Source organism: Juglans microcarpa x Juglans regia, chromosome 5S (assembly GCF_004785595.1).
Source record: "Juglans microcarpa x Juglans regia isolate MS1-56 chromosome 5S, Jm3101_v1.0, whole genome shotgun sequence".
Taxonomy (NCBI): domain Eukaryota; kingdom Viridiplantae; phylum Streptophyta; class Magnoliopsida; order Fagales; family Juglandaceae; genus Juglans; species Juglans microcarpa x Juglans regia.
This window is the reverse complement of record NC_054603.1, coordinates 13,017,676-13,030,754: the sequence shown is the minus strand read 5'-3', so window position 1 is coordinate 13,030,754 and position 13,079 is coordinate 13,017,676. Positions and strand designations below refer to the sequence as shown.

At 36.8% G+C, this 13,079-nt stretch overlaps 1 protein-coding gene and 1 long non-coding RNA gene across 2 annotated transcripts in view; both read right to left on the bottom strand.

Moving 5' to 3' along the window:
- LOC121267498 (vacuolar protein sorting-associated protein 53 A) overlaps window positions 1–895 on the bottom strand; it is a 30,291-nt gene extending 29,396 nt beyond the window's left edge. The window contains exons 1-3 of the mRNA XM_041171386.1: window positions 616–895; window positions 406–500; window positions 46–102 (exon numbers count right to left, since the gene is read on the bottom strand). Of these exons, the coding sequence (XP_041027320.1) occupies window positions 46–102; window positions 406–500; window positions 616–664 (201 nt within the window). The 5' untranslated portion in view covers window positions 665–895. The remainder of the gene's footprint in view (window positions 1–45; window positions 103–405; window positions 501–615) is intronic.
- A 2,832-nt stretch (window positions 896–3,727) lies between these two features.
- Window positions 3,728–5,788, bottom strand: LOC121267503. The gene is made up of 2 exons (XR_005941026.1): window positions 5,743–5,788; window positions 3,728–3,889 (listed from the first exon to the last, which is right to left on the bottom strand). It is a non-coding gene; the product is annotated as an uncharacterized LOC121267503 (long non-coding RNA).
- Window positions 5,789–13,079: the final 7,291 nt, after the last annotated feature.

Here is a 13,079-nt window from a genome sequence, read left to right as displayed (position 1 = left end):
CTGGTTTTGACGATAATATGAATAGATGCTTAGAATCAGACAGACCTCCACAGCACCCGTAGCAGCAGCAAGATCCTCCTTGGCTTTGGTTCCTGAATTACTCTGAAATCACAGAAGCTGAAGCATCAAAAAACTAAAGAGGATGGTATGAACCATATCTTTTGAAAGCCCAAGCATGTTCATTGTCCTACTAATTGTGCTAACATAAAATGAATGATTTTGCAAATACCCTGCAATTTATCTTAATTTTTAATAAGTTCTGGATTTTATAGAAAACTAGTGACATCCAAAGCCTCAGCCCACGGTGTTACAAATGGAAAAGCCCACACAAGGCCGTAACACAGTCTATACAACATTGAGAATTGAGATGAAGACATCAAAATACAAGTGGCCAAAAATCATGACCTGTTGGCGAACAGCTGCCAATATTCCAGCATCCACGCGACGAATCTCACTGTGTATCTTTTGCATGAGTGGCTCAACACCAGATAAAGATGCCTCTGGATACTCACCACATAACGCCAACATCATAATAAGCACCACATAAGAATAAAATTATGGATTACATAATTTGGGGAACAAAATTAACATAAAATAGCAGGAGAAATAGTAAACCTGTAGGGAACATCTGGTTGATGTATTCCAGCGCGCTCGACTTGTCCATGGTCGGTGGCGTGGTGGCGTGGTCCTCGTGGAAGCTTGAACCGAAACTTACATGAATTTCTAATGGATCTCAATTTCCTTTTGAATCCATTAGAGAGAGAGCGAGATAGAGAGAAGGTCCAGTCCGAAAGGTGCGAAGATGGTGTGCCACGTGAGGGAGCTGTGCAATGTCACGAACTGCAGGGACTGGAACTGAGATCTGAGGAGTTGAGGAACGGAAATGAAGTCGCGGGTGGGAGAATGACTAGAAGGAAGACGTGGGCTAGCTACGGGCTTGGGCTTTCACACCAGGCTGCGACGTTGGAATTAGTCTGCGTGGTTGGATTACTTCAATGGGTTTAGGCCCACTTAAACGAGACACGTAATAGGCTTTTTTTTTTTTTTTTTTTTTTCTCCTTATGCTTCTTATGTTATTAACTGAGGCCTACTTTGTTTTCAGAAAATATATCATCTCATTTCATCATTATAATTTTTTTAATTTTTAATATAAAATAAAATAAACAATTCAACTTTTTCAAATCCCAAAACAAAAATAATATTAAAAAATATATTCTAATAATATTTTATTCAATTTTTTAATTTTAATTTCAACTCATATCATCTCATCTCATCTATGAAAATAAATCTGCCTTTAATAATTGGCCTACGAGGCCCATTAGAGAGGAAGAATTCCCTCAAATAACTGTAGTGTAGAAGACAATATTTTTCATTCAGAAAGTATCATAATCTTTTTCCTTTTACCTTCTTCTTCCTTCTACTACTGGAGGTTTTTTCACTCTTCAAGTGAGATATTTCATTTACGATACTCTACTAATTCATACAAATCACAGGGGTGTGTTACATGCAAATTTGTTACTTGTGGGTTGAAGTCGAAGTGCAATAGTGCTTTTCGGGGAAGCAGTATAAGCAATGTGCACGAGATTATTGCAGTAATGATGGCCCGAAAAGGCTTCTTTGTGGTCCGTTTAGTGCTACGGAAGATCGGTTTCGATCGCGAGGTATGTCATGGAAGAAAGGGTCTATTTGGCAACAAGGATAGTAATCATGCAACACTAGTTTGTTTTCATAAAATATCTCATTTAATTATTAGAACTTTTCCAACTTCCAATACAAAATAAAATAAATAATTCAACTTTTTCAAATTCCAAAATAAAAATAATATTAAAAAAATATATTTTAACAATATTTTATTTAACTTTTTAACTTTAATCTCAACTCATCTCATCTCATCTACGAAAACAAACGAGCCCTAAGAGTCGGGCTACTCTAGCCCGCTCATTTGACCGATAGTGTATTTTTTTTTCAATTCACATTTTTATAATATACTTAAATATTTTTAAAAAATAAAAAAAAATATATCATACATTTAAAATCACTAAGTAAAAAAAAAAAAAAACAAGCAGTCACTTGGAGCGATCAAAGTAGGAGGCAAAGTAGTGTTTTCCTACAACTAATTCACAATGAAAAATGCTAGATACAATCATGAAATATACTAGTGTCGCGCACTCCCTTTAAAAAAGTAGATAAATATGAGACTTATACAAAAACATTATTTTTTAATAGTGAAGTTTACTTTGTTTCAAAGAAAGTGCATGATGCTTGTACACTCTATGACTGTATCCGTCATTACTCATTCACAATTACTTCATATTTACATATTCCTTATATAAAATTCTCTTTAATTGCATCTAACATTTCACATCATCTGGCCAAGTTTTGGTGGGGACAAAGAATAGAGGAAAAGAAGATCCATTGGGTGAGCTGAAAGAAAATGTGCATTCCGAAACAAGCTAGAGGGATGGGTTTTAAGGATCTCAGAATTTTGAATGAAGCTTTACTTGCTAAGCAGGGATGGCGATTAATGCAAGATGAAGACTCTTTGCTACACAGAATATTCAAAGAAAGATATTTTCCTAAGGGGAAGTTTCTAGAACCCAAAATGGGAATCAATCCATCCTATGTCTAGAAAGGTATATGGGAAGTTAAGGAGAAGTTGGCTCAAGGGTGTAGATGGAGGGTGAGGAATGGAAAAGTAATTTAAATCTGGAATGATATTTGGATTCCTGGTTTCAGACAGTTGAAGCATTCCACAAATGAGGATAAGATTGAGAATAAGGTGGCTAAGGTGGAAGAACTGATTGAAAACCAAACAAGATGGTGGGATGTTTCCAAAGTTAGAACTCTCCTCCCACTAGTAGTAGCTACTGAAGTTATGAAGATAGTTCTTAATTCAGGAAAACATGAAGATGCATAGGTTCAGGCATATGAGAAGGATGGAAGTGCTTATAGATTATTTTGAGAAAGGGAAAGGCATAGAGTGGAAGGGGAGTGTTCAAATGTGAGTAAACAACATCGAATATGGAAGGCAATTTGGAAGATGAATATTCCACACAAAGTGAAGGTATATACCTGGAGTGCATGCATGAATAGGCTACCTACAAAATCTAATCTAAAGAAGAGGAAGGTACTCGATGAAAAGAATTGTAAATTTTGTTCCAATGCAATAGAAGGCACAACACATGCCTTAATTTACTGTCCAAGCCTAAAGGAAAGTTGGATCATAAATTTATCTGATTTGAGTAATATTGCTAATGAACTCGACTTTGTAGATATTGCTAGACATATATGTGAAAAAGGCAATATGGAGAATCTAGAAGTGTTTTTTCTAATTGCATGGGGTTTTTGGTTTAGAAGAAATCAAGTGATATTTGAAAACAAGCTTTTGCATACTGACTATGTGATCAACCATGCTCTCTCTCTATGCAGAAAGCTTTCACAAGCATAAAAAAGAAACCATTGAGAAATATTAAGAAGTGTTGTTTGTGGGAACCTCCACCACATGATGCTATGAAACTGAATGTAGATTGGGCAATGTTCCATGATCAACAGTGTGTAGGTGTGGGACTTTTAACTCCCTAGTCCCGGAGGGGTCGAAGAGTTACTACATTGCACTTAAAATTATATATCACAATACAGATATAACTCCAATTTCTCAATTACATATATATCTCATTGTTTTAAACCGACTACCTCAATAACTAAAGAAAGACACCACCAAATCTCAAAATAAACGTCAACTTTATAGAATATCAAATCGACAAAGCAAAACAAAACTACTAAATAAACTCTCCAATAATCAAAAATACCCTCTTTGTACTTAATCTGCTATGCTCACACAGTCTTATCCATGCTTTCTATTCTTGTTTTCCAGCTGAAACTTCCAAAACTGTAACACCTCGTATTTTAGTATATATTTATTAAAGGATTATTTTTATTTATTCTCTTGTTTGAAAGTTGTTGGATATTTAGTTGATTTATTTTTATGATTTTATTTTATGAAAATTATTTTGATGTGCTTTCTTAGTATTAATTATGGTTATGCATTTAAATTGCTTTTCATTTTAAATTAGTTTATTATTGGGTTTAATTATTTTATTTTCATTTAATCACTACGTTTAAATTATTTTATTTTACTTGCTGTTTTGAAATCGTTTCTATTGGATCATTTTTGTGACCCAAGATGTGAGGATTGGACCTCATTTCTTTCCCTTCATTTTTTCTTTTCCCTTTTTCTTTCTTCTCTTTTTCTTTTTTCCCATTTCTTTTCTTCTCTCTCTCTCTCCTCTCCCGCGCACTGCGTTGCTCTCCCCCTCACCCCGTGCGTTTTCTTTCTCCTCCCTAGCCCACCGCCTACGCCGCCACCCATGATCAACCACCACCACTACTAGCTTCACCGACATCCCTAAGCCCTATCCTATCAATCTCGGGTCTTGGTTTGTCCTCATTCAAAAGTGAGTTTTTGAGACCCACGGCCACAGTGCATTTGCCACTGTTTTGTTGCTGCGTTGCCACTTCTTGCAGCTCCGTGATCCTTCGAAAATTATAAAATAGCACTGTAAGTATTTTTCCAAATAACTTTCGTGATTTAAATGTATTTTTGCAGTAGCTCCATTTCACTGTGATTTGGTTGATTTTGCCGGACTGAATCCAAGGAGTAAGGGGGTCGAATGGATTGGTGGATGAAGTTGTTTGTGTGTTTGGGTTGTGTTGAGTGTTGTTGGATGTTGGTTATTGAGATGTTTCATGTACATGGCATACTTGCATGCATGATCATGTTTGTAAAGGAAACTGGGTTTTCGTGTAATTGCATTCATGTTCATGTGTTTATTGAAAACTGGGTTTTCATGTGAAATGATTTATGGGTGCGTGTGTATCATGATCCCAAGCCGAGATGGGGCATTATCTCAATGGAGCTCCTCTGGTTATTCGGGAACGGAATATACTGAGTGACGTCCCCTAGATTGTCGTTGGGCGACAATGGGATCGGACGAGATGGTCTCGTGCCGATTCTGTGGCCCCTCTGCTGGCGGGGGCTAGAGGATGCTTGGCCACGAACGCGCTGGGTGTAGAACTGGGCATCGCTACGAAATCAGGACGTGCGGATGGTCCCTAGGGGAGGTCATGGTGCATATGGTAATAATGGATTAATGATCCATTTTCTGGGAAAATAGCGTGTGTTGGATATGGATTTTGTGTGAATCATTTTTTGGGAAAATGTTTTACGGTTATTTTTGGGCCAAAATGGGATTTCGGCGTGTGTTGGAAAATATTCATTTTCAGGGAAAATGATGTTTTGGGCATAATGTATATTTCATCATATGCATGCATTATTGTTGGTGGCATTAATGCATTTTTTATCTCGTGGTTGTTTGGATTATACTTACCTGCAGTACCATTTATGGTAATGCAGATTTCGATGCAGATGATGCTAAGGGCGAGCCTGAGGATTCGGCTCCGCCAGAGGAGTGATCTGGGATCACTCGTTCATGTATTGGACTTGTATTATATTTATTTTGGATGACTATATAACTCTTTTAAACCACTTTTACTGATGTTTTAAATTGTGTTAACAATTCTGGTACTTAGTTGACTTACTTAAATTATCCGTTGTGTTTTTGTTGTACACTTTATGCATGTACACACTTGATACTTATCGTTGGTATGCGTGACCGTATTGTCACCATACGAGTTTTTCGATTCTCGTGTTCTTGTACATGGGAGTCGGGGTGCCGCAAAAACATCTGAAAATATTGTAGAGATAAGGGGGTGAGTTATCAACAATTCAGTAAGCAATGATATATGCTAGTATATAAACATGAGCATTTTCAGAAAGTTCGGTATGTAGAAACAAAAAATTTCATTTTTATATGTACATCTCAAAATATGTTATCAGAAAAATCAAAGCAACTTGTTAAACTGTTCATATTCAAAAACCAATTATTCATATTCAAAAATACTTTGACATAACATAACTGAACATCTTCTTCATATCATATCATATCATATCATATCAAAGCATGCCACAATATCGTATCATATACCATGTTTAACCCCCATAATAGGGTTGTGCTATCTCCGATGACCAAATCAGGCAATATCATATTGCTTCCAAAGTGGGTGTACTCATATCATATTATATCATGTTGGTAACAACATATTACATGAAATAGTATCATCATATTAGAATCAGAATCTGAATAAAACAGATAAGTCATGCCAAAGGTTTTTCAGATGCATATCATATCAAACCATATGCTGAACATATTCATATCATTTCTATATGATAAAAAATAGATCCAAATCATTTTCATATGACATGTACAAAAATTCTCAGATATCATATTCGCTCTTTTGTACATTTCAAAAACATATTAAATATTACTCATATTTACACTATTCATGACAAAAGCTTTTCTTTCTCTTTCATACATATTTCATGAGTGAATGCAAAATATATACTGAAGTTGTTTTTCACTTTTTTTTTAAACAACATGCACATTTTTACAAATCAACCTTAATTCATTTCATTTTATGCAAATCTAGTATAGGAACCCCGCTAACCTGGACTTTTTAATTTTTCTGAATCTTTTCACAATCGTGCCGAATGAATACCAATTATCACCTATACGGAATACTAAACGTTACTAGACTTCTAAAAAGATTTCTTAAACTCTACATCTACTTAAATTCATACTACGAAAAAAACTTTGATAACTATTATAAAAAATCTAATAAATACTATTATCATTAAATATATATATTCTTAAGTTATTATGATATAATATATATCAAATATGGAAAAACAACTTAAGTTCATTCTAAAAATTAACTTAATCATATTTAAAATTTATATCTCTATAAATTATTATTAAAACGATAATTTAATACAATAAAATAAAGTCCGTTAAAAATCGTTAACATAGTTTTTTTGTAAAATACAACAAAACAAACTTAACAGAAACGCTCATATTCAGTCAGCTTATTACAAATATTCCAACAGTTTCTGAAATATAATACCTAGTCTACACTTACAATTTATAACATAATAAAATAATTATATCCAATTCAAATAATATAAACAGCAGAAAATCATTTAGTAAGATAAACTTAAATCGGTTTTAAAGCATTTAAAATAAACTTAAAATCTTATCATTTATTAATGAAATTAGCTGTAAAATATTTAATAATTTAATTTAAATGCATAAATGTAAATTCTTATACTTCAAACAAAGACCACTTAAAACAAGTTTAATATAAAAATCAATATATAAGGACATTTTGAAAAATAAACATGACCGGTAAGGCTAGGTACAAGAAGTAATGTACGTGAAATAAATAAAAGAAAGAAACTTGGACCAAAATAAAACTGTGCAACAGAGGCATACTCACCGACAGAGGAAGCCAGGGACGACGGAAGTGGTGGCTGGCTGGATCGACTATGTACGGCACAACTGAAGAGCACTGAGAGAGAGAGAGAGAGAGAGTGTGAGAAAAGGAGATAGGAGTCCGAGAGATGGGGAGGGGGCTGAGAAGGGCACCATGCAACGTACTTTGGGGGGAGGGGAGGGCTTGGCCGTGCAGAAAAGGTGATGGTAGAGGTTGGGCGAGGTCTATGGTGGAGCACAGCAGCTGTAACAAGGTGCAGAATCCTGTGAGAGGCCGACGGAGGGGTGGCTCGATGGAGGATTTGAGCAAGAACTTGCCCTGTTTTTGCTTCTCAAAAACAGGGTTTGACTTCAACGTTGTTCCCGGTGGTTGGAGTTGTGAGTGTGGTGCATGTAGGGTGGTTCACATTGCGGCTGTGGCGACTAAGCAGAGATTGTCGTCCTGGTTGGTTGTGGTTGGTCTGGGTCCATGGTGATGCGGCGTGGAGGTTCTATCGCAGAGGATGAACTGCGGCAGTGGAGGTGAGGCTGGGTTTGCATGGTGGTTTGAACGTTGGTGGTTCTTCTGGGTGGTTCCCACTTGCGGCTGAGCAATGGGCGACAGCGTTTTCCTGGACGATGAGGCTTTGGTGGTGGTTCCTTTATCTCGGTGCCGAGTTGTTTGTACACGGGACTGCGTGGTTGGCTTTGGGAACTTGAGGGGCAACAAGACTGATCTAAGAACAGGGAGAGGGATAAAAAAAAATGAGGGAGAGTATTTGAGAGAAGTGAGGATGTGGGTAATGGAGAGGAAAAACTGTTGAGAAAAAAAAAATGAAGAATTTCACTTGTGAGAAGTAACCAACTGCAAGATAAACGAAAATACCGAGTGAAATGGAATCTGAAGAATTTTGAGAAATGTCTATCTCACGGGATGTAGATAGCGAGAGTATTGTATTGTTTATATACTAGTTACAAGGATACAAGAAGCTCATCAATAGCTTTGTACAAATAAGGCAAGAAACGTAAATGTCCTGCTAGACTTTCCAAACCTACACAATTGACTTAAAACATATACAATAGACTTTCCAAGTATAGTGGAGCAAGTCTGTCAAGGAGGATATGCAACTGATTGACTCGTATCATGTGGTTGATTTGGTGCTGATACGTTATCAGTCCCCCTCAAACCTGGCTGAGGATCTAGGCAAAGGCCAAGTTTGATACGAAACGCCTGAAAAAGAGGTTTGGACAATGGTTTGGTGAAGATATCAACCAGTTGGTTTGGAGTATGGCAGCAGAGATTCATCAAACACAACATGTCGTGAAACACAACATGTCGTGAAACATAGATATGGCCAGTAGGTGGATATAAGCATTTGTACCCTTTATGTTTGGTGTTATAACCAATAAAAACACAAGGCTGAGATTTTGGTTCCAGTTTATTGCTACGATATGCACCAAGATAAGGAAAGCACCGAGAGCCAAGAACTCGAAAAGTGCCATAGTCAGGTGTCTTGCCATATACCTGAGAGTAAGGAGAATCCATACCAAGATTGAGTGATGACAACCTGTTTAAGAGGAAAACAGTAGTGGAGAAGCAATCAAGCCAAAAGCGAGATGGAAGTTGTGCATGAAACATCATTGCTAAACCAAGTTTTGTAATGCTACGATGCATGCGCTCAGCTTTACCATTTTGTTCTGGAGTCTTTGGACAGGCAGACTGATGGTGAATGCCATGTTGTTGAAGATATGTTGCAAATGATCTACTTGCAAATTCACCCCGTTCATCGCTTTGGAAAATGCAAATTTTAGCATCAAACAGACATTGTACATAAGAATGTAACTGTTTGAAAGCATCAAATAAATCTGAATTGTGTCAAAGAGGAATAAGTCACATAAAATTTGTAGAGTCATCAACAAAGATAGCATAATATCTGTATTTATCCCGAGAAGAAAGAGGGGCTGGTCCCCATAGATCACAATAAAGTTTATTGAAAGGAGTGGTAATTTTATTATTACTAGAGGCAAATGGGAGTTTACAAGACTTGCTCATTTGACAACTAGTACAAACACTCATAGATTGCAAAGAAATACAATTGATAAACTTCTTGGAATGGAGATAATTTAAGATACGATGCTGAGGATGACCGAGTTTGTGATGCCAACATTGAAGGGATGCTTGTCTGAACCTGGTGGAGAACAATGCAGTTGGAGAGGATGAATGATCGTGGGATCCCTCAAAAGTGTATAGGCCCTTCTTTTTCCACCCCTTCGCTATTATCTGTTTGGAGATCCTATCCTTTAGCACAAAGCCAAGGCCATTAAACTCAAAAATAAGAGGATAGTCAGAAGTGAGTTTACTAACAGATAGTAAATCCTTCTGTATAGCAAGCACAACTAAGACATCTTTTAACTCTATAGAAGACGAACCAGATGAGAGTGTGGTAGTGCCAATATGTGTGATAGGTAGGATATGCCCATTACCGACCATAACTCCATCAGATTTTGTATAAGGAGTTGCAGAGTGTAGATTACTTGTGGATATTGTCATGTGATTAGTAGCAACTGTATTGAGATGCCAAGAAGAATCCTGCGTGTCACCAACTTGTACAGCAGCAAATGCTTGAGGAAGATTATCTGTAGTGAATGAGTGATTGAATCGGTTAAAGCATTTTAGAGTTGTATGATATTTCTTGTTACAGATTTGGCAGATTGGAGCATCATCCTTCTTGGTGGAGTATGGTGTGCTCCCTTGAGATTGGTTGCTACCAGAAGACTGTCGAGAAGAAGAAGAAGAAGAAGACTTGTTACCAGATTGGTTTCCTTGAACAAATCCTCTCCCCTTGGAATTAAAGGAGGCAGATTGTGCGCGACCCTTTTTGTTTTTGTAAATTTTCTGACCATAGAACACCATAGCAGGTTCGGGAGTGCTATCAATTTTGTGCCTATCAGCATAGCTTTCAAGTTGAGTGACCACTTCAGCATAGGATGGAATAGGAGGACGTAACATGGTAGCAGTAAAGATTTCAAAATCTTTGCCGATAACTATTGAGCAACCACTAAGATTTCTTGTGATCATGAACAGGTTTGCCAATGGCAGCCAGTTCATCACAGATAGTTTTGAAATGACGAAGATATGTACTCAGGCTATCAGTGCCACGAGTAATAGAAGTGAGCTGTTGCTTCAGTGCAAGGTTTCGATCAGAGGACACTAGAGCAAATGCATAGACGAGTGCATTCCAAACTTTGGCAGCAGTGGCTAGACCAACCACAATGCCTAGCACTTCTTCTGAAAGAGTAGCAGTAAGCCAACCCTTTACCAAACGATCTGTCCTACGCCATTTATGGCACGCAGGATTTGGTTGCACTGCAGAATCAGAGGTGACAATGGTCACTGGTGGAGTAGAGATCTTACCAGTAATGAAGCCTTGAAGGTCATAGCTTTCAAGGATGTTGATCATTTGGGTTTTCCATAAAAGAAAGTTGGTGGACAAGAGTTTGATGGACACAAAGTTAGAAATGTTTTGTGTGACAGGGTAAGGGTATTCCTCGGAGGAAGGAGATGAAAGGGAGGAGTTGGTTGACATGGTTTTGAAAAAAAAAAAAAACTCTCTATCTATTCCCGTAGGCTCTTGATACCATGAAGAATTTTGAGAAATGTCTATCTCACGGAATGTAAATAGAGAGAGTATTGTATTGTTTATATACTAGTTACAAGGATACAAGAAGCTCATCAATAGCTCTGTACCAATAAGGCAAGAAATGTAAATGTCTAGCTAGACTTTCCAAACCTATACAATTGACTTAAAACATATACAATAGACTTTCCAAATATGGTGGAGCAAGTCTATCAAGGAGGATATGCAACTGATTCACTCGTATCATGTGGTTGATTTGGTGCTGATACGTTATCAGAATCGAGGGAGAAACTTTGGAGATGAAGAAAATCTGAGATGAGAGAAAAGGAAAGAAAACTCACCAACGTTGAAAGGAAGTAGCGCATCAAAGGGAACTCACAGAGTTGGCCAAAATGCAGGAGAGTGGGAGGCGTTTGCTGTAATGGGTTTGAAAGTGAAAATGATAAGAATAAACACAAAAATAAAGAGATTAAACCATTGGGATTGTGGGAGAAACTGAAAGAAAGGTGGAGAGATTCGGGGAAAAGAGGTGCAGAGGTGTGGGAAAGAAGCTGAAGGGAGTTTCTCGAACGTGGGGATGAAATTGATGCGTGGAATTTAGAGGGAGAGGGAGAGGGTGACGTGGGGCTTAAACCATGGACTAGTGTAGTGCAACCGCAATGCATCGCGGTGGAGTTTTCGACGTGGGCGAGAATCCTGCTACTAGGTTGGTGAACGTGGGCGAAGTAACTAGAAAACTAAACAAGGGTTTTCAAGAACGATAAGATCCACTTATGATGCACGGGCTGAAAATATAATTATATATAATATTATAAAAGATGCGGGTTTTAGAATTTTGAAGAGAATGAGAATCTAGAGTTGTAATCCTAATCCATTTGAAATTGATACCAAACATTTTAAAAACAAAAACATGGACCAGATCCTCGTAAATAAATTGGCCCCGTAGCCGAAATTCAAATTTACTCAACAAAATCTAAGTGAACTTTTCATCCACATATAAAATAAATACAAAACATTCGAACGCGAGTTTCGTGTTAGGCCTGAGTGTTATCACAATAGTCATGGGAATGTAATAATGGCTGCCACTTAAAAAGAACACATTGTCAATGAGCCATCATTTATTGAATTTATTGCTTTGCTAAGAGGATTGCAACTGCGTATCCACATGGGATTGCAATAACTTATTGTAGAAAGTGACTCTCTTCTTATGGTTCAAGCTATCCAAGGAAAGAGAGCACCAACATCATTGCAGAGTAATCTCATAAGGGACATCCAAGAGCTAACGAAGAGGTTCCCAAAATGCCAAATCAACATGTGGGGGACGATGGGCGGCATTGCAGCTCATAAACTTGCTAGAAATGCATAGAATGCAGAGACATTAATGTGTGGTGGGAATCTTACCCAGATCTTATTTTTTAAGTCATTTGGACTAACATTCATTTGTAACTGATAATTATCAATGAAGTTTATTTTGATATAAAAAAACATTTCACATCATCAACTAATGAATTTAATTTTATAAAATTTTTTAGAGATATAATATTTTTATTTTTTAAATTCAAATACATAAAAAAAACTTTAGACTTTTAATATTCTAATAAACAATTGTATAAAAGTTATGTAACTTCGTATCTTTGTAGTTATCAACTCTGTTGTGCAAAATAATGCAAAAAGAAAAATTCTATTCATCATCCCTACACCACACTCCTCTTTTATTTCTTATCTTTTTACTTTTTTATTCTTAAAAAAGTAATGATGATAGGCAGAAGAACTAGGAGTGGGCAGCGAGGCTCCACACCCCGTCGCCCCACCCTGCATCTGGCCCTATAGAGGGGGTAGGGGACAGGCAAAGCCCGACCTCGCCCTGCATCTTTTTTTTATATATAAATATATATTTATATATAAATATTTATTATTTTTACTATATATAAATATAGTAATATATATTAAGTAGAACTTTTACTTAATACTTTATGTAAGTTGTAATGTAGTAGAGTGACCCTTTTATGGATTGCCTTCACAATACAAGTTTCACACTTAAGTAATGTGAGACTCTTGTATTACACTATAACTT